General features: G+C 38.4%; 1 protein-coding gene across 4 annotated transcripts in view; it reads right to left on the bottom strand.

The window, feature by feature from the left end:
* Positions 1–372: 372 nt before the first annotated feature.
* The window catches only part of ZNF280D (zinc finger protein 280D), a 68,175-nt gene continuing 47,000 nt past the window's right edge, over positions 373–21,547 (bottom strand). For 2 of the 4 annotated variants that reach the window (XM_084752915.1, XM_084752917.1), the window contains 3 exons: positions 12,577–12,622; positions 3,984–4,039; positions 373–2,238 (listed from right to left, as the gene is read on the bottom strand). In XM_084752915.1, coding sequence (XP_084609041.1) covers positions 1,626–2,238; positions 3,984–4,039; positions 12,577–12,622 — 715 coding nt within the window. In that variant the 3' untranslated portion in view covers positions 373–1,625. The remainder of the gene's footprint in view (positions 2,239–3,983; positions 4,040–12,576; positions 12,623–21,547) is intronic. The other 2 variants (XM_084752916.1, XM_084752920.1) reach the window with 1 other exon arrangement.

Raw genomic sequence — 21,547 nt, forward strand, 5'->3', positions numbered from 1 at the left:
GGCTGCAGAGATGGCTCAGAGGTTAAGAGCACTTAACTCTTCAAGAGGCCATGAGTTCAATACCCCCTCCCCCCCAAAAAAGAAAAGAAAAAAGCAGCTCTCTTTAAATATTCAAGAAAACAATGCTATTACATATTTTTCCTATTTAATCTCTTTAGGTTGATTGGGGGGGAGGAAGGACAGTAATATTGTTTTTCTTGATGTGAAAGAATTACTCTCTGTAAGTACCTGCAGTGTGTCCTTGTGTTTTCAGTTCTCAATCTTGTGTCAGTAAAGCACACAGAATGGCGCCTGCTGTACAAAGAAGCAGTGCATATGAAGCAGAGCACAGCACCAAAGACAGGCTGACCAAGAAGGGACATGAAAATAAAATTATTCAAAAACAGCTTTTTATTGCAAATATTTACTCAAAAACTACTATATACAACAGAATTTTAACTGGCATTGAAAACATTTAACATTCAGTGAAACAGTTTAAGAATTCAAATCACATTTTAAGAATTAAAAATGTAGCATTTAAAATAAAATTTTATTAGTACTTTCAAAGCAAATTGTTATAATCATTTCTATATCTGAAAAATTAATTTAGTAGCTGACTTATGGATAAATTAGGCCTAATTCCACAACCTTTTTTTTTTTTTTAAACCTCTGCTTTAGGGACCCATTTTAAGTTTCTACTTTTACAATTAAGGAAAGTTCCTTAAACATGGTTGAGTACATGCTGAGGCATGTTTTCAGTTCAATGATTTTCACCTACATTCTACCACACTTTGGTTTAGCTTCCAGACCATTTTTGTGGGTCTATTGCTAAAGATCACTGAAATAATATTAAAAGTATAATAGCTATAAGTGTTTCAATAACAGATTTCTACTTTATACAACTAGTTCATGGGGAGGGTGTTTGCACAGCTTATACACTGACTAAAAGCACAAATATAAACTTATATTTTCATAATACCACTTTCACTGAAAGTTTAATAAAGGTAAGCTGACAGCCTGGCAGGCTAACACTTGTATGGAGGTGCACAGATTCTAAAATTCTGTTTGCATGCTTCTGACAGACTGGAATGTTGTATTAAATCCAAAGTTAAGTTTATATTCATCCAAATTCTCAACAGGTCAGTTTAGCACTCTAAGCATGCTTCATTACCAGGATCATATTAAAAATAAAGCCTTCATTGACAGTAACAATTGATTGGCAGTTTAAAGGAGTGTTTGATTTTTTGTTTGTTTGTTTTGTTTTTTAAATGCACGGTTTCAAATCTCTCCCTTTAAGTTTACTAAGAGGACTATACAGGTGATAAGGACTTTACGTTTAGGACTAACCAAAGTTTGAAAAGTCTGATTAACATAGCTGATATTCTTATAATAATTTCATATTGGTGAACAAGATTTTGTCAAAAAGTGCTAAGAGACCTTTGGATGGCAAACTTAGTTTTCACTAAAGTTCTGCTCAGGTTTGTAAAACCTTGGAAATTGAGACTACCCATGCTATCATTAAGATGGAGCACACAGGGGAAGGTAGGCAGGACGTCCTCAGAGCCCTGCCTCGGCACTGCTGGGCCTCAGGGCAGCACTGCTCTACGTGCTCTCTGCAGGAATCACACGTGGAACTACACATCACCTCAGCTGCTCTCCTTCCCGTCTGCCAGCTCTGCGGCTGCTTCTGCTCTGCTAGGGCTACTTGCTCCAGGACTGCCACCTGTTTGATCAGACACTGTGTCACTGGTGTTAGATGAAGGGTCATCGCCTTTATGAAGGATCTCTGTGGCTTCGGACTCAAGCACCTCTGACGGTGTCAAAGGTTCCAAGTGAACGCTGCCTTGCTCACTAGCAGCAGAACTCACAGATTCAGGCTCATCTCTTTGCCTCAGAGACTCATCAGTGCCGGCCCCGCCCGATGCTAACTGCAAATCCTGACTAGTCTCTGAAGACAACTCAGCGTCCTGGGGGCTGCACGCCTCGCTCTGATGACGTGAATCTGTGCCTTCTGAACTCTGCTCCACCTTCAGCTCCACTTCCTGACTGACGTGCTGCGCTTGTTCTTCCTTTGCCGTATTACCTGCTCCAGCATCTGAATCATGATTTGAGATGCTCTTTGAGTTGCTTTCACTTTCTGTATCTGAACTGGTTACGTTTCCTTCGCAGTCTGCTGCTGCTGCTGCTGCTGCAGCTTCACATACACTTGCATCACGCCCAGCGTCTGCTGCTGCTGCTGAAGGAGCTTTATCCTGCTGACTGGAAAAACAAAGCCGTTAACTATACATTCATAAAACAATGTACAGGCACAAACAAACACAGACAAACCCTAAGAGGTAAAACAGGTTAGCGAGACTTGTCTACTCACGCAGATACAAGTCCATGAGCCTCTTAAAACTTGGGAAGAGGGCTTAGGCAAAGCTGTCAAAAATGCTGGTGCTACAAATCAAAAGGAACCTGAAACGTGGTGCCTACCAGCTGCCTTTGTTCTGCTCAAAGCATCTGGATCAAATTTAAGTGTCCCTAATAGTAAACTAAAGTACCTAACACAATCAATCTATGGAGAAGCCTAATTTCTTTTATGTTTTATATACTCTATGCTTAGATGTCTTTCCTATATAAAATCAAAACCAGCATTCACAAATATTTCCCTGATTTTTGATAACCTCACATACTTGAAAACATATGCAAAGAATGCATACATGTACGGGTTCATGTTTATCTACACGCATATTTAGGTATATGTATACATATTTCTATGACCTCGGTGTGTAAACTGAAATAAGTAAATGAATCACAGAATGGTAGATACAGCTTTTTGAGATTTCCAGTCACTTATCTAGATCTGAGGATGACCACTTTACCAAAAATAAACCACCATGTATTCCTATTTATAGTAAATTAATGTGCCCAGACTTTGGACTCTTTCTCAATGTGCTGAGTGGCTACGGCAGTGAGGCCTTCAGGTGCCACCTCCTATGAGAGCATTGGGCATACAAAGCGGCTTCTGTGCAGTTCTTTTGATCTGCGTTTGGACTGATCTGGGAGCAACACTGTTAGTCTCCAAACCACACTCCACTGAGATTTTCAACTAAATGTTGATTAAATGAAAAAATTCACTTGAAAAATGCTCTATCATGAAGGCTAGCTTAGTAGTAAAGGTTTGCTTGTCTCCTTGCATATTTCATTTGTGTTGCTACTGTGAAAGATATTTTTGTCCATATCTTATGTGATTATGATTACATGTTATTAGTCTCAGAAAAATTCTGACTTTGACATCCAACCATCCCAATTAAAACTTATCAGCTACCTACTCTGAGCTCATTTTCTTATGTTCACTAGTCATAAGAAAAACCCACATTTTTCCGTCTTTCAAATTGTAAAGTTAATTTTTTTTTTTCTGATCACATTGGACAGACTATAATTTATAGAAAATGTGGGGGTAATGTGCAGATGACGTATTTATTTTCCTAACTGCTTAGGTGACATTTTGTTCAACTTCTTTGCTCAGAACTCTAGGATAAAGGAGGCTAGATTATTTTACTAAAAACATTTTGATAAAGCCTTAATATTTTACTTGGGGTGGGGGGTTGTTATTATCTACAAGTTAGCAAGTAACCTACTATAAAATATAAAGATAGACATTAGAAAATTATAAATTTAACTGTTCAATCTCATAATCTGTAGTATCTTACACTGGTTTTCATTTAACTGGGTAAATATTTTAAAATATTTAACATAGTATTTAAAATGTTGACATTTTACGTATAACACTTTAAGAAACTTAAAAATTTATAAAATATCACTAGATATTTTTGAAAATTTAAAATCATGAATCTTATTTTGTTAAAAGTTTGAAATTTCATTAAAAGTCATTACTAAAACAATGCTATAACCCAAAATTCAAATTACTCTTTACCAGTTATCAGTGAAATATAATTTAGGCCAAGAATTAACTTACTTCAATACACCCAACCAAGAGACTCATTTCCCTTTATTCGTACCTTTCAGAATGTGGTGTTCCTGGCTCTCCTTCAGTTGTATGGTGTCTTGCTGTTTCCTGAAACAAGAGCACTTTTACATTCGTGCGTAAACTCAAGTATTATTATTCTTATTCCACTAAATGTCCTGGATAGGAGAGACTTAAGTTACAAGCTAATATATCAAAGGAACAGAAAGTGAACTTTCCAATTTTAACTGTAGAGTAAGAGGCATTTTTTCAAATCCATAACAATTTCAGTGTACCAAAAAGTTTTGAATCAAAGTCAAGAAGCAGTACCCAACTTTACTAAGAGCTATTTCCCAGCTGAATGTAGTGGCTCATATCTTTAATCCCAACACTTGGGAGGCAGAGGCAAGCACATCTGTGAGTTCAAGGCCAGGCTGGTCTGCATACTGAGTTCCAGGTCCCTAAAGACCAGATAGTGAGATGTTGCCTATTTTTCTTACCAAATTTTTCAAATGTAGGCTATAGTTACTCAAGCAGAGAACTAGCTGAAACCTGAATATGAGTAACAAGATACCACCCCCCGAATCTTCCATAAAAAGCAGATACTTAAAAAAGACACTTGAAATTCTTTTTTTTTTTGACACTTGAAATTCTTATTTAATATTTAAGAATTATGATAATCCATCCACTGCCAGGCCACAAGTATAAAACAATAGACTGATGAAACATTTTGCTTATTTCAAATGTTAAACCGAGGAAGGAGTACTGGAAAACCTCCATACACTGGGAGCTACCTAGCACTCCTTGACTGCCACCATCAAGCGCATACACTGTGTGGGATGTGCTAAGAACCACACTTAGCTCCCTGTACCCCACAGGTGAGCCACGGCAAGTGAGAACCAGCTGGGGAAAGCACACAGCCCAAGGGACACAGTGGTGGCAGAAGCAAGTCTAAGTCTTGATTCCCCTGCGCCCCTCCCCCCAGTGCGCTGACCCAAGCCTGTGACTTGAGTAATTATGGCCTAACTAGTCACACACATTTATGTTTTTATTCTTCCCCAATTCTGCTAAAACTGCAGCCAAGAAATAAAAAGATTATTATTCATAAAAAACAAGAAAACACCAGCCATGCTTATTACTAAAGACATGTCAACAAAGTTTTAGCAGATGGAAAGTAACTGACGCAGTAGAAAGGACTTAGCGGGATGGTGGAGGTGGCGACGACATGTCCACAGCACAATGCAATGAGTCACTGTGGGCAGAGGGTCTAAGATGCAAGGTTTTCAGAGAAGCCTTGCCTAATGCTGACACATAAAACGCAGAACTGAAGCACAGGAACTGCTGGGAATCTAATTGCTCTTTCTCCAACTCACAACTATAGAGGTCAACAGTCAGCTCGCTGAACTACCCAGTCATGACTTTGTGAGTACCAGGAAGAGCAAAGGCCAGTAAGAAAGAAGCAGAAAGATTTCTATTTCTCTTCAAAGAAAATAATTGTCCTAAAGAAACACTTCCCATAAAGACTGTGGGGGAAAATCTATTCACAAAATCCCTCAGCTCAGCATAACACATGTGATTTCACTACAACAAACTCTAAACAATATCAATGCATAGTGTGGAAGTTGTCTGCACAACAAACTCAGGAAGCAAATTCATATTAAAATTTACACCAGTGGGTCTCAAAATGTGACTCACAGACACCAGGGGAAGCAATGACACTTTTTAGGAAATAAGTGATGTCACAACGCTTAGCATAATACAAGACTAGTGAGGAATAAAACGTGCTGGCACCACACAAACTAAAACAAAAGCACCCAAGTTGTACCAGCAGTTCTTATATTCTCTATTACCAAAAACAAGCATAATAATAATAATACTTATTATTATTACTACTACTACTACATTGCTGAGGACCAACCCAGAGCTACGCACACAGTAGGGCAGAGGGTTGAGCTCTACTGAGTGAGATCCCACACACAACCTTAGCTTTCAATCTTGTCTTGTTTATGCTTTGTGTACGCATTTAAAGCACCAAGGTCTATCACTGAGCTGTGGGCTGAACAGATTCCCCTCCCCCAGAACATCACTTTTGTTTTAAATGAAAGCCAAACTATACATATTCTGCTTTTGGTATTCAGTAGATATTTCATAATAAAGTGAGCTTGACATACCAAGGAGAAAAATTTATGTATTTACTGCTAGCAAGAAAATCAAGAAAAAAACTTCTACTTCTAGGAAACTGCTATGCATCACACATAAACTTAGGGGCAGCATTAGTGAGTGAGACCGACACTATACAATGTAGCACATCAACATTCTATACATCCATCTGATTCAGGGAACCAAAATCTTTCCAATCAGCAGTACATGATTTACCCATAGATAAAAGATCTATTCAAAATATAATGGATTAAAAATGGCAGACTTCTGGCTGGGCATGGTGGTGCACACCTTTAATTCCAATGCTTGGGAGGCAGAGGCAGGTACATCTCTATGAGTTTGAGCCTGGTCTACAAAAAAAGTGCGAGGACAGCCAGGGCTACACAGAGAAACCCTTCTTCCAAAAAAAATGGCAGAGTTCTTAGAAGCAACCTATATATGACTCCAGAAATGATGAGTAGATTTTATTCTGAAGAGGGGAAGAGGCAAAACATTAGGAATCAAGGAAGATGGACAGCTGTAGTGCTGGAGACACAGGAAGGCGACACGGGCAACAGGAACAAAGAGAGCCCAGCTCCAGCACACCCCTCCAGGGAAGGAAACAGGAGCCCAGTCCCCAAAGACAGCCAGGCAGGCATCTTGCTGAAGACAGGATAGTAGTCCTAGCCACAGGATAAGCCTACAGTCCTCCCAAGTCTTACATCTGGCAAGGGACTTTAGTAGGATAACAACTTCTGTGTGGCAGGAGTAGCACTGGAGAAGAAATCTATTTTACTACACCCGTACTGTATCACAATATAGCCATCTTGAGAGGGAAAACCAACTGTTTGGGCCTGGGCTATTCCGGAGACCTAAAAGCAAGGGACAATCACAAGTCAGGGTGCCTGGAGACATTACTACAGAGATGAAAATGGAAGACGGACATGCTAAGCAGTATGGGCAGCAGGGAACTCATGTCAGGAAGGGCCAATGGTCAGTGACTCTCACCCCGCATCTGCCAATTTAGGAGCTTGCGGTTACTGGGGATGATTGTCCTCAGCCTGTAGTTGGCAGATTGCCCAGGCATTAGAGATGCTTTCTTGCTATGTGAGGTCTAATCCTAGCAAGAATGAAAATCTTTGAAAAACTTTAAGCCCTCTCCACCCATGCCAGGGTGATGCACTGCTAGCCAGGCTCTGAAACTGTTGGGTTCCCTCATCTCTTTGGCATAGATTAGTTTGGTTGTTTCTGCTACTCTTTGATGCCTTTGAGAGGCATCTCCAATTGGGATGCTCATCATTCAAGGGCACGCAAGATGAAAGGTCTTAGGAGCAAGTAAGAGCCTGTCTGGCTTTTAGACAACAGAGCTAAGATGTGGCCAGCAGTGGTTCCTAGTAACAAAGAAAGGACATTCACAAAATGAATGCAGCACTGGGAGACACTGAGCCTAGGACAGAACAGTGGAAAAGACAAGAGACTCCAGGTTCAAACCACCAGCTACCAGCCTCTATCAGTGTTAGAAGACTCAAAAAGACAACTCTAAAATTCTTTACCCTTAAAAATACTTGTCTTTTTTTATTGCATTCTGGAGATCAAATTCAGGTAGTCAGGCTTAGCAGCAAAGACTAACCCTAACCCTGTCTTGACCTATCTGATGTGTGGCTACAATCGTTGTCTTAAGCAGAGAAGCTGTCAATTTTCCTAGTAAGTAAAATCATTTAAGATTTTTTCAAGATTCATTTGAAACAGGTCAATTATGTTAGTAAAGAAAAGTTGCGGGCTGGAGAGATGGCTCAGGGGTTAAGAGTTTCTGCCTGTTCTTCCAAGGTCCTGAGTTCAATTCCCAACAACCGTAAGGTGGCTCACAACCATCTGTAAAGAGATCCAGTACCCTCTTCTAGTGTGCAGGCATACATGCAAGCAAAACAAGAAAAACTGCTTTTATTACATAAATGCTACCTACACTTACTAAGTGCTCTAAATATATTAAAAATCAACAAAGATTTGTGATTCTGTTTGCATAGTAATACAGATTGGGGCTATAATTAATGAGAACAACTTGTCAGCTTCTTTCATGACTGAACAAGGAGCATCAGGGGAAAATGTCAAATGTCTCCTTACTATCTGCCCCACAAAGGTAGGAAATATTAGAACAAAACAAGACTCCTTCTTTTAAAAATTTAGATTATACTCATCATGGATTATTCTGCATTTACTGTGATAGTTTGAAATAGTGAATTAAAGTAGTATTTAATTTAACTATTCAAAATTTGAGACTCCACCTCTTAAATTTTGTGGTCGAGATGTGAGGATCTCATTTGGCCTACTCTAATTTTATCCCTGGTTGGAATGCTGGGTATGGAAGAAGAGAAGACAGAGAAGGTGGTCTAGATAAGTAAAATTTTATTTACCTTAACAGTCAGCTAGTGTTAAATATAACTATCAGAACATGCAATATATGAAAAGTGAGTGGCAATGGCAGCTGAAGAGACTGCTCAACAGTCAGGAGTGCTTGCTGCTCTTACAGGGGCCTGTAGTACTGAGCTCAGCACCCACAGGTGGCTCCTTAAATGCTGATAACTAGCTCCAGGGTATCTAATGCTGCCTCCTGACCTCTGTGGGTAGCCGTACACACAGGTACACACAGACATAAACACACACACAAATAAGATAAAAATTAGCAAAAGGTTCAATTTACATATATTATTTATGCATACTTAAGAAATTTGATCTATGTATTTAAAAAGTGGCTTCCCTGACACCAAAAGCAGGGAAATAAAATAAATATAAGAATTTGATGATTTATTCAAGTTAAATATCAATGTTAACAGGAAAGAACAAATGAGTGATGCATTGATAAGGTTTCTTCATGTGTGGACCTTACATGCTTGGAAAGGAGAAGAACAAAGCCTGGTGCCCTTGAAAGTACAGGGCTCATTTTTTGCTATGGGAAAAAGAAAAGAAATCCGCACCCTCAGTATCTCAAGACCAAGAGTTAATTAAAGAACTCATGCCAATCCCTGCCGCCCATCACTAGGCTAGCAAAAGTGGTAGGTACTGCAATACACAAGCAATAGAATATACACAGACACCCCAAGAGGCTACGCCTCACAGCAACGCAACTCTTACCCTCAATGCCATGGCTTAATGGCCTAAGACAGAAAAAGACATTTAATATACATAGTTTTCTTCAGCCAAATATATAACTGAAAAGCACAGGTGGGGGTGGGGTGTACACTGTCAGATGACAAAGAACTAGACTCAGCATAATCCAGATACAGGAATTATCAGAGGGACAATTTTTACTTTATGCAGGTGCACGTTCATGGATGAAGGCATATATGTGTGAGCATGTGTGTAGAGGCCAGAGTCAACAACAAGTGTTTTCCTCAAATGTTCTCTACTTTTTTTTTTTTTTTTTTTAAAGCAGTGTCTTTCTTTGGGACCTGGAGCTTACAGATGAGGCTCAAAGCAAGTGTCAGGGATCTACTATTTTTTGTCTCCATTGTGCTGAGATTAGAAGAAAGTGCCACCATGGCTGCTGGGAATGAACTCTAATTCTCATGTATGCCTGAGAAACACTACCAGCTAAGCTATCTTCCCAGTACTTTAGACATTAAATTATATTCATTCGAGATTTTTTTTTATGTGCACGAATATTCTGCCTGCATGTATGTATGTGCACCATGTGTGTGTGGTGTCTACAAAGGTCAGAAAAGGGGTTGGATACCCTTGGACTAGAGTTACAGATGGTTGTGAGCTGCCAGGTGGGCGTTGGGAACCAAACCCAGGCGCTCTGCAAGAGCAACAACGTGCCTTTCAGTGCTGAGCCATCTCTCCACCCACCCAAACCCCTAAAACTCTTAAAATATTTGTGTGTTTGGGTATTTTGCCAGATTGTATGTTTGTCTACTATGTGCACACCTGGTGTCCAGGGAGGCCAGAACTGGAGTTACAGGTGGTTATAACACACCATGTGGCTGCTGGGAATTGAACCTGGGTCCTCTCCAAGAGCAGCAAATGCTCAAAGCTGAGCCATCTCTCCAGCCCAGAAAAGTTTAAGGTATTACAATTAATGGGTTACATGCTTTAGCTGTAAAAGGGTATAGCATGCATGAACAGAATGTAAATTTCAGAAGAGAATCATAAATGATAAATCAGAAAACACTCAATTCAAACACTGAAAGTTTTTGGAGTTAAATGTATTGACGGGCTTGTCAGTATACTGGCACAACAGAAAATCTATTTGCACATTTGTCTGGACATAGAAAATATCCAAACTGAAAAACAAAGATAATGGGGGAAAAAAAAAAGAATGAGTTGGGTAGTGAAGATCAGTCCAAGGCTTTTAAAACCAGGGGCTAACATCAAGTGACTTTAATAGATATAAAATGGAAAACTAGCAGATACAAGACAGTTGAAGAAAATATCAATTTGCATAAATATAAAAAATAACTTAAGACATAAATAAATCAGCACATAACTAAGCAAATGCATCACATACTTAGGTACATCACGTTTTAAGAGATGACAAATGAAAATAAAATCTTGAGAAAAACCAAAGAAAAATGTCAAATTACGTATACAGAAATGATGATCAGACATCTTGTCAAGAACAAAGAGGTAACAAAATCTTTAAACTGAAGAAAATGACAAAGCTCTCCATCTAGAAATCTATACCCAACAAAAATATTTTCCAAAATGAAAACATTTTTAAACAAAAGCAATAACAAAAAGCTGTATGAGATATGTGGAAGAAAGATTCTTTACGTCAAAGAGTGAAACAACAAAAAGAGAAACAAGAAAAATTCATTTGTAATTTCATTACAAAGTAATGAAAAGCATTAGAAATGGTAAAATTAAAATGAACATAAATCAGTTTTAAAGTTTTTCAAGAACTCAAAATATCTGCCACATAAGGCAAAATAATTGCACCCTTTGTTTTTATAGAGTATAAAAATACAAAACATGACAATGGGGGCGACATTTTCATCCTTAAAGAGAACAAGAGACATCACTGCACTGCACACCCGCAGATACACTGCACACCGCAGATACAGTGCACACCCGCGGATACACGGCACACCGGCGGATACACGGCACACCGCCGGATACACGGCACACCGGCAGATACACGGGGCACCGGCAGATACACGGGACACCGGCAGATACACGGCACACCCGCAGATACACGGCACACCGGCAGATACACGGCACACCCGCAGATACACTGCATACCCGCAGATACACGGCACACCGGCGGATACACGGCACACCGGCGGATACACGGCACACCGACGGATACACGGCACACCCGCAGATACACGGCACACCGCAGATACACGGCACACCGCAGATACACGGCACACCGCAGATACACGGCACACCGGCAGATACACGGCACACCGGCAGATACACGGGACACCGCCAGATACACGGCATACCCGCAGATACACGGCACACCCGCAGATACACTGCATACCCGCAGATACACGGCACACCGGCGGATACACGGCACACCGGCAGATACACGGCACACCGGCAGATACACGGCACACCGCGGATACACGGCACACCGCAGATACACGGCACACCGGCAGATACACGGCACACCGGCAGATACACGGCACACCCGCAGATACACGGCACACCCGCAGATACACGGCACACCCGCAGATACACGGCACACCCGCAGATACACTGCATACCCGCAGATACACGGCACACCTGCAGATACACTGCACACCCACAGATACTAGAAAGGACAAACAGAAACACTGCAAGCAACACTGGATCCAACATGGTTCAGCTTCTTTAAAAATGGGCTGAAGAAGAGACCAATTTTTAAAAATCTCATATTCAATAAAGAAACATATTGGTAGCTAAAAATCTTTTAAACCAAAGAACACTTTCTGTGGTTAAAAAAAAAAATGCTGTCCAAACAAATGTTCAATCTGATTCTCTTCACTCTACTCACAAAGCGGAGAAAACATTAAAGAATTAAAACCAAACCACCACTAAGACAGCAGAGGTTAACTCAAAGCTGCTTCTGGATGATGAGGAAGACCTACAGACTGTCCAGCAAGTGACGGCTACATGAGGACTCGGGGGCTCAAGGCTTCTGTTCATACTAAAGTCATAGTACACACAAAACACTTTTATTCTAAGTTTGTTAATGTGCTTTTGGTAACTTAAATGTCCCCAAATATCAGGACATCTGGAAACACTAATTTCTCATGGTGTTAAATACCTGAGGTTTTTACAAGTTTATCACTATCACTCAATAGTTGAACTAAGCATTAGAAACCAAAATATGTGATCTTTTTGTCAAAACAAAAACACCTTACAATTTTATTTTAAATGAGACTTCTTTTAGTCTCAATTATTTTCAATCTACAAAGAACAATAATTGTTACTAATATTCATTTGCAATTGAAAATTTTGAAAAATTGTGGCAACAATTCTTTCAAATGAAAAAATGATAAGTTATGAAATAAAACAAACTTTACCTTAGACACAGATTCTTGTCCCTTAGTGGGAGCTTCAGTTTTTAATCTTAAAAACAAAATAAGTATTGATTATTTTATATTATACTTACAATTAGAAAATATGAAATAGGTTTTTGGCATGCTTAATTAAAATATAAATCTAAAGCAATGAACAGTCTATAGTAGATCTGAATGACACTGTAAATACTTAATGTAAAAGTAAAGGACTGAGAACAAACAACAGGCTGAATGGGTGTCCTAAAAAAAATGAATGACATGTACGTCAGGATAGGACCCTGGCTCCTGGATAGCGTGCCAGCCAAGCCATGTGAGGGCTCTGCTGTAATGCGCAGAAAGGGGGGGGGGGAGCATTTCTTTCCTTTCTAAGAAAAACAGAAGAAACTGTCTCTTTGCTGAGTGCAGTTACAAAAAGAAAGAACATATTATTAAAACAATTTTCAAGAAACTCTCTAAGAATGGAAAGCAAGCAAAAGACCTGTATGTACAATTTACACTAATGTTTACTGATCTTAGGGCACAAAAAGTGAGAGATGACTTGATCTATTACAAAATTCAATGTGACAAACTTACTGCAATATATATACAGCTTATTCCAATGCAGTAAAAGAAAAATCAAAGGGAAAAATAATTTTGAGGGTAAATTCTCATAAAAATCGTTCAATTCACATTTAAAAAATTCTTGAATGCTAAAAAAATGTTAATTATAATACTGTAATATTAAAAAGGACATAAGACATCACTATCATCTTTTAAAAAATGAACTTAAAGCAAATTTATCTAAAAGACCTTTGTTTTAGAGACTCGAGGACTAAATAATTACATTTTATTTAAAAATGTGTAAGTAGGTAAACTGACCTGAAATATACTGTGAAGAATGAAATGATTTGTAATTTTATAAAAACTAAATAGCTACATATAAAGAATAACATATTTAACATAAAGCTATTACAACAAATTTCATGTACAAAAATGAAGATACCTAACAGAACTATCAACTACTCTAAGGGCCTTTTCCATGGTTAGTCAATGAAACATGGAATTAACACACACCCTCCTTTGTAAGGATATAATTTAAAACTCAGGGTATATGCAGATAGGAACAGCTAAGTGCCAAAGAATCTGTTTCAAATACAGAAATTTCTGAACTTAATCCATAGTGCTACCACCAGAAAAGAGAGAGAAGGCTGTAATTATTAATATTTTTCTAGATATTAGTAATGAAGTATAGAAATTATTTTATCTATATTGTACTTACTAGGTAAAATTATAACAAAATGCTGATTTTGAAAAAATTTTGAAAAAAACTTTTTGTTGAGTCACCATGTAAAAGTATACTATAATAATTTACAATTAGTTTAACATTGAAAAATAGTATTTGTACAAAAAAACCCCTTAAACTTCTACTCCCTTTGAGGCTTTTGTTTTAAATATTTAAATATGAGATATGTAAACTATATGGTACAACTTTGTTGCTTTAATGAAGTACATTAAAGGAACTTTGTGCATTTTAGGAAGATTTAAAAAGTATTAAGAATATTATGTATAAATAAATAAGCAGTTGCCTGAAAAAGCAAAAACTTGTATTTATAAAGTTTTAAAACTAAGTCTATTGTAACTGACGTCCATTTCTAAACATTTCTAAGCATCTTAAATTCATTATAAAAACTCCAACAAACTGGTCAGAAGTTATTAAGAATACTAAGATTTTTCCATTTCAAACACCACTCCTAACTGCCTTGGCTGTCGACAGCACGCCACCTGGTTAAAGAGAGTCCTTACAACACCTCTGCAACACGAAACTGGTGAAAGGCTTTCACTATTCTTCATTTTACCAGCTAAGAGACTAAGACGTCAGAAAAAGAAGTTATCAACATTCTACGTCTACGAAGCCTATTATCTCAATCCTGCTTGTGCCTGTACCACACTAGTAGTCTGTTTATAGGAAAAAATGTAATAATCATTAGGATTTAGAAAAACAACTCTAAAGTAAATTACAAATGTACACTGTAAATTTAATCATAAACTTATCAATGAAAAGTACACTATGATTTTACAACAACAAAGATTTATAAACTTAATACACATAAACATCTTTCACACTTGTGGAAAAGAAAATTGTTACCTGAATTAAATATATTAAAGATACTTGCTGAAATAGTTGTAATTTTAGATGTAGACACTTTCCTAAGCTCAAAGCTCTGAGCCAGTGACCTGCTACTAGCCCCTTACAAGCCCAACTGTGAATGCGCACTGTGTTTCTGCAGCATGTAGTGTAGTATTCTAAACAAACACTAAGCTTCACGACAAAGAACAGAAGTGCTGATTTCAACACGATTTGAAAGTAATTTTTATTCACTATGGAAAGCTGTTGATCTGATTACGTTTCTACAGGTTAACTCCCTTTCTCTAAAGTTTAAAATTAAATGGAAGATTTTTTTTTGCACATTATGTGCTCAACACAAGGTTACATGTAATGTGAATATGTGGCTCAATTATAGTACTATGCTCTTCTAAGATTTCACTCATACTATAAATATGCTATGAGCCGAGGGAAGGACACACAAGGACAAAAAGGTTCATTTTAGGTGGGCCACACTGTAATTTTACAAAATGTAAATGTCAATGTAAGGTTTTTGTTAAAGAGGCTGAGGAGATGGTTCAGCAGGTGAGGTGCTTTTGCCCAAGCACAGGGGAATGGAACTCAGATTCCCAGCACAGTTTAAAAGCAAAGAGAAATGTATGCCAATAGTAAAGTGAGCCACTTCAGATAGCATTAGACTATGAAAGCACAAGCATATCTTTCTGACCATTTCCTCTGAGATGTGTGCCAGGCCTAGATGCCTTAGCTAGACATTTACCATATTGTGCATGAACCTGTGTGCAAAGTATTCTGGTCCCAAGAATCAAACAGTCTCTCCTCTTGAGGAGGTCACTGCCAAGGAAGCCTATTGAAATAAATATTTCAAAAATGTGAAGTTTTAGAAAAGAAACATCTCTATGATACAATGGCTTCTTCAATGACTGAGTCACTTTACTCAGGAGACAGGAAAGGGACAGAAAAGAGCACAATAAAACTTGGCTTTTTAAGAGGAGTAAGAGTTATAGCAAAGCAGAAGGCTAACCCAAGAGAAGAGCAAAATAAATAAATAAATCAATATTAATTAACTAATTAAAGATACCACGAAACATAATAGTAGTGGCTTGACTGAAACAGTAAGACATCTCACAGTAAAACAGGGCAGAGCATCAATAAAACAGTAGCCAAACGACAAAACTGAAGAGAAGACCAAGACCATGATGGTTACGTGTCCAGCCTAAACCTAGGAGTTTAGGACACAGTAACTGGAAGCAACAGATTTTAAGTCTACCAAAGGTATGAGGAGAAAAAACTACAACCCACCACAAACGTTTGCCTTGACTTGTCAGAACAATGATAGAGACAGTAACTAAGATAAGAAACTCAGAGGGCACGAACCATTTCCAACCAGCTAATAATTCAATTCAGAAATATAGCACATTACCCTGGAGTCCTAAGATTTCATTCTACAATTGCCTTTATCTTACAGGACGACAGAATCTGAGGCCTACAATGATAACGTGACAAAGCTGCAAAGTCACAGAAGCAGCTTAAACACACATGGGCTGCACATCAAGCTCCTACTACACTGTTTCTTAGCACTTCCTTCTGTTAATTAGGCTTCCTTATGGCCATGCCAGGAAAAAGGAATGAATGGACAAACAAACAAATGAATGAATGAATGAAACAAACAAGGAAACAAGGAAATAAACAAAGAAAAATTTCTGCCTCAAAGTGTTTTGACCCTAACACACAAGTGTGACTGTCATGTGACAGTCTGATTCCATGTGATTCTTTGCTGTAATGTTTTGTTGCCATGCATTAGAAATGATGTCCTACAATGGGGGCTGTAGGTCACTGTCCTAGTGCTATGAATGTGCCACTTGTCACCTGCTCTTCTGTTGAAGGAGAAGCTGGGTCTTATCCAGCTCCTTGGCTAAGCAACCATAGCAAGCAGAAATGCACCTAGAATCATAGGCACAACCAAAGAAACAACAGGACTTAGTAGTTTTATTTCTGAGGCAGAAAGTCAAAACAAATTGAGATTATCCACTTAACAGTTATATGACCGATGGCAAATTATTTGGCTTACTATACCCTAGTTTGCCATAAGCTCAGGATAATAAGAACACTTAAAAATTTCCAAAAACCAAGAAATACATGCACAATATTTAAAAGACTGGCTGGCACACTCAATATGATCAATAATTTGTACCTATTATTTTGCTATGGAAAAAATATGAAATCAGTTTTCTGGCGCAGACCTTGAGAGTGTACAACACCGGCTGCTTTAGTACCTAAGTGTCTCCACAGCTTGATTCTTCCACCATTCAACATATAGGTATTAATTTTGATTGCCTGGGGACTAGCCTGATTTTCTCTAGTATGAAATGATCTACCCATTCTCAACATGAGGGTTTGGTATTATCATCTAAAGCTAGACCACCTCCTCAGTAGGATGGGGACATGGTCAGTGGTGGGACACTTTCTCTAGCAAGTGCCGGGCTAGGTGACTGCTCAGTGGTAGTGACACGGCTCTGGTACTTGGCCAGGGAAATAGCTGGAAAAGTAGCCAGTATGTTCCAAACACTACATTTGACCTCTAGCACAGAAACAAATAAATGTTAAGAAGCAGAAATATCATTCTAGATAGATTTCTTTAAAGTGACAGATAAGGAACAAACAAAACAAATGTGCACCAAAATGGAAAAAAAATCACCAATATAGGCACAGTTAATGCCAGAATACACAACTCCACATTACCCCCCCACAGGTCCCTGCCCCCCCCCCCCCCCGTGGGATCCCACTCTGGTTATCCCATTTATTACCTATAACAAGTCCTGTATCAGAAGGCTGAAAGAGAGGTACTGACCTCAGAGTCAATAATAGAGATAGGAACAGATTATCTAAAATGGAGGGACAAGGAAGTTCACGTATCTTTCCATCTCACTTGGTCTCTCGCTCTTCCTTGCTTATTACCGGGTGTCATGGCAGAAGTGTAAGTGACAGAAACCATTGTATGTTTGTGTACATTTTATACCTATGACAATGAATTTCATGCAAAACCCATATGCAATGTATCTACTTTGATAGGGAAGCCCTGCCTGAGTTCCTGAAGCTATGGTCTGAGAGGAAGATCTTCAGTGTCTCCAGTCACTGTCACCATACAGAGGTTCACCGAAGGAAGAGCCCCAAATGAACTCACACATCAAAAAGACTGGTTTGCTTTGTATCCCACACTGATTTAAGTATTTGAAGTGAACATGACATTTACTCTACAACTTGGATTATGACCAATGCCAGAAATCTCTGACCTCCAACTGAGGTCAGAAATTAACAAGAAATAATGGACTAACTACTTACATACTATTCAACAGCCACAGATTCAGTAAGAGTGCTTTAAAAACCAAAACAGCATTTTCAAATAAAATGTTGCCTCCACCAATAAAAGTTTACTCACTATTTGAGCACAAATAGTGACAAATGATGATTACTGATTTAGTTGACAGTGTTGTAATAAAATGGCATTTGACTCTGGATTCCTTCCGATGTCATATTGCACAAAAATCCTATGAAATCAGCTGACTTATGTGTCCATGTGAGGACATGGATTCAGCGTAGACTCCCTGACTACTGTCTGGCTCCCTTTCCTATATTACCTTAGGGACCCAGAGCACACCCTTCAGTTATGTTTCCAATTCCAGTTTCTGGCAGTCTTGTGTACAGAAGGTATGGATAGCATCAGTGTCGTGAACATACAGCAAGCTAACTGTATCAGACCATGGAAGAGCTACTGAGTACCACTGAAGCTACGCATAAAATAAGTACTTCGTGACTCTGAAATTAGAGGAAGGAATACAAGAAAAGCCAGTTTTCGATTTTCATTTCTTTCTAGTAGTCTTTAAATTCAAGGGTTAACCAAGTAGAATAAACATATTTGTACCTATAAATATATGTCATTCAAATCTTCAAAACAAAGACAACTTTCAAATTTGAAGAAACTAAGGTAGCCTTACCACTGCAGTGAAACAGTGGGGTGTCTGCTTAGCACAGACTTAGTAATCACAGTTAGAACTAGGTAAGCACCAAAAACTATTTTACAAGGTACTTTATGGGATATTTCATTCAATGAACTAGATTCTCTTTACAAGCTTAAGGTATCAATAATGCATTTTACCATGGATTCTTCTGCCACAAAGGAAGCTAAGAGACTTCCCTCCTTTTTCCCCCTTTCTTTTTCTTTCTTTGAGAAAGAATCTCACTATGCAGTCCCGGTTTGCTGGAACTCACTCTATAGACCAAGCTGGCCTCAGACTCCCAGAGTCTGCCTGCCTCCTGAGTACTGGGATTGAAGGCGTGCACCACCACACTGGGTGAGAACCATCCTTGTATTCTATTTTTCAGCAAAGACGAGCATCTCAGAAGACAGAACAACAGTTGGCATTAGCTCTGTTTTACACAGTGAATGTGTATAAGCACACTAGAGCATAAAGGAGGAGACAGAGGAAAGGGAAACAGCAGCTATTTCATGGCTGAGTTCTGTAAGACCCAGCAGTGGAGAAACATTACTACTTTTCAAACTTACTTCAGCATTCTACAAAAGGAAGGACAACGAGAACACTGCTAACCAGTACGACTATGTATTTTTATAAAATTGGGTTGGATAAGTAGCTAGAGAATTTTAGAAATGCCTACTTGATGTCATTTAATTTAAAAAGGTTGTCTTTAAGGAAGGAAACAACACTTTAAAAGGGCTGCTGTCCTTCTGAGCAAGAGAAGGTTCTGTACTAGTTTTCAATAAGACAGTGTTATTCCAGTCTTCAGACAAAGCAGGTAGAATCACACTCAATCCTGGTGTTAGAAAATTGCACAATATTTAATTAAAGCACTGTGATGTGATTTCCCCAGTAGTTGAGAAGAATATATTATAAGGCTGAACTGTAAGTCAAAACTATAAATAACTACAGTACAGATGGACTATCACTAAAATTCTCAACCATGAGATTTCACAGATATCCAGCCCCCAGGATCTCCTGTCATCAACAAACAACAGCAAAGCAGCAATAGCAGCTGGGCGAGGAGCAGCAGCAGCAGCAGCAGCAGCAGCAGCAGCAGCAGCAGCAGCAGCGGAGGTTAACAGTGGCAACAATGTACCTATTCAGCGCTTAGTTTCTCCAGCCTGTGCCAAATACTTTAAGTAAATTATCTGAATTAGTAACATGGCCCACTGATTTCCATACATTGTATCTACTTGTTATAGCTGCCCTACAAACAATTACTAGGTTTCTTTTAGTAGTCGGTAACTTAAGGCTAAGCAAGGGTTAAATCTTCCTGAAGCTACAGACTATTTAACTAGGATGTATGCCTCGACCTATCTACTTTATTTCAGGCATGCATTCCTTTCACAGCAGCATCCATCTCAGTGGTGTGGATAAACAGAGTTTTCAGTGTGGAAGTTTAAGATCACTGGGGTCTCCTACTTCAGTCAAAGACACAAAAAGGAGCAGTAAGTCGCTCTCGGTGATCAAATACCAAGCAGGTAAGAGGAAGGCTGCAGAAGGATTGCAAATTCCCAAGTTCATTGAAAGTATCAGATGGGCCCATAAAGTAGTCAAGTACAAGGCAGTATAATTTAGTGGAAAATTGTGATAAAATTTAAAAAGACAGTTTTATCTAAAATGATAACTATTTTGATATTCATAAACTTTTTTTAAAAAATCGAAGTGTAATGGTCTGACTAACACAGTCTGTAACACTAACCACACACAGGTTAAAAAAGAGACGAGCAGCAATGGTTTGTGAAATGATATGGGTTGGAAGTCAGGATGATTCTTTTTCAGTAAAAGTAGACAGACGTAAAACCATGGATGCTGACTTAGCAGCAGTAACAACCACACAGTTACTCTCATCCTCTCGCCTGTGTGCTGTGTACTTTTCAGAAATCATAAGCACATACCAATTCCTTTAATTTCCTCTACCTTTGTAAATCGGTTCTTCTGTGATTTACATATTATGAATGAGGAATTGAGGCAGAGAGGTCAGGTAACCTAACCAGAGTCATTCATCTCTAGTAAACAAGGCAACTGCAAACTCTGCAGTATACTACAAAGCCTACATACTACTACTTCATAAATCTGTTTAATGATCTAAGAAAGTTTAATATGGAGCTGGGTATCAAATCTGGAAGCCATTTTGGGAAGAAGTAGAACTTTATAAAGTAAAAAAAAAAAATAGAGAAAGTTCTTAACAGACAATGTAAGGTCTAGAAATAATAAGCTCAAAAGGTTATTACTAAGGTAATAAAATCATCCTTTGTGCCTACAATCAGAGGCAGAATAAGCTAATAATTGGTCTGACTCTGTTATGTACTACTTTGATTTTATAAATATGAGGATATCATCTTTTTCTGATACGTGGAAGAGCACACATGTACTTACTAACATTTAATTATACAATATGCCTTATATATGATTCAGGATAATTTTCTAGTAATCTTAAGCCAACTATTTATACAAATTATTTTTTAGATTCAATTAAGAAAAATGATAAATCTATATTAGTATTTTACATGATTTATTAGATTTTAGTAATAAATAAAACAAGCAAATAATGTCAAATAAATATTGAAGGAAAAGTGGGTCAATATTCTCTAAGACATTCACACATAGAATTAAAAACACATTAGTGAGTTCCTCCACCCCTTCTCTCTCTCTCTCTCTCTCTCTCTCTCTCTCTCTCTCTCTCTCTCTCTCTCTCTCTCTCTCTCTCTCAAGACGAGGTCTTATTATGTAGCCCTGGCTGGCCTAGAACTCATTATATAGTTGGCCTGGAACTCAGAGAGATCGACTCGTCTCTGTCTCCCAAGTGCTAGGACTGTTAAGATGTGCCACTACA

The sequence above is a fragment of the Acomys minous genome (assembly GCF_964271855.1).
Source record: "Acomys minous genome assembly, chromosome: 13".
In the NCBI taxonomy this organism is placed as follows: Eukaryota; Metazoa; Chordata; class Mammalia; order Rodentia; family Muridae; genus Acomys; species Acomys minous.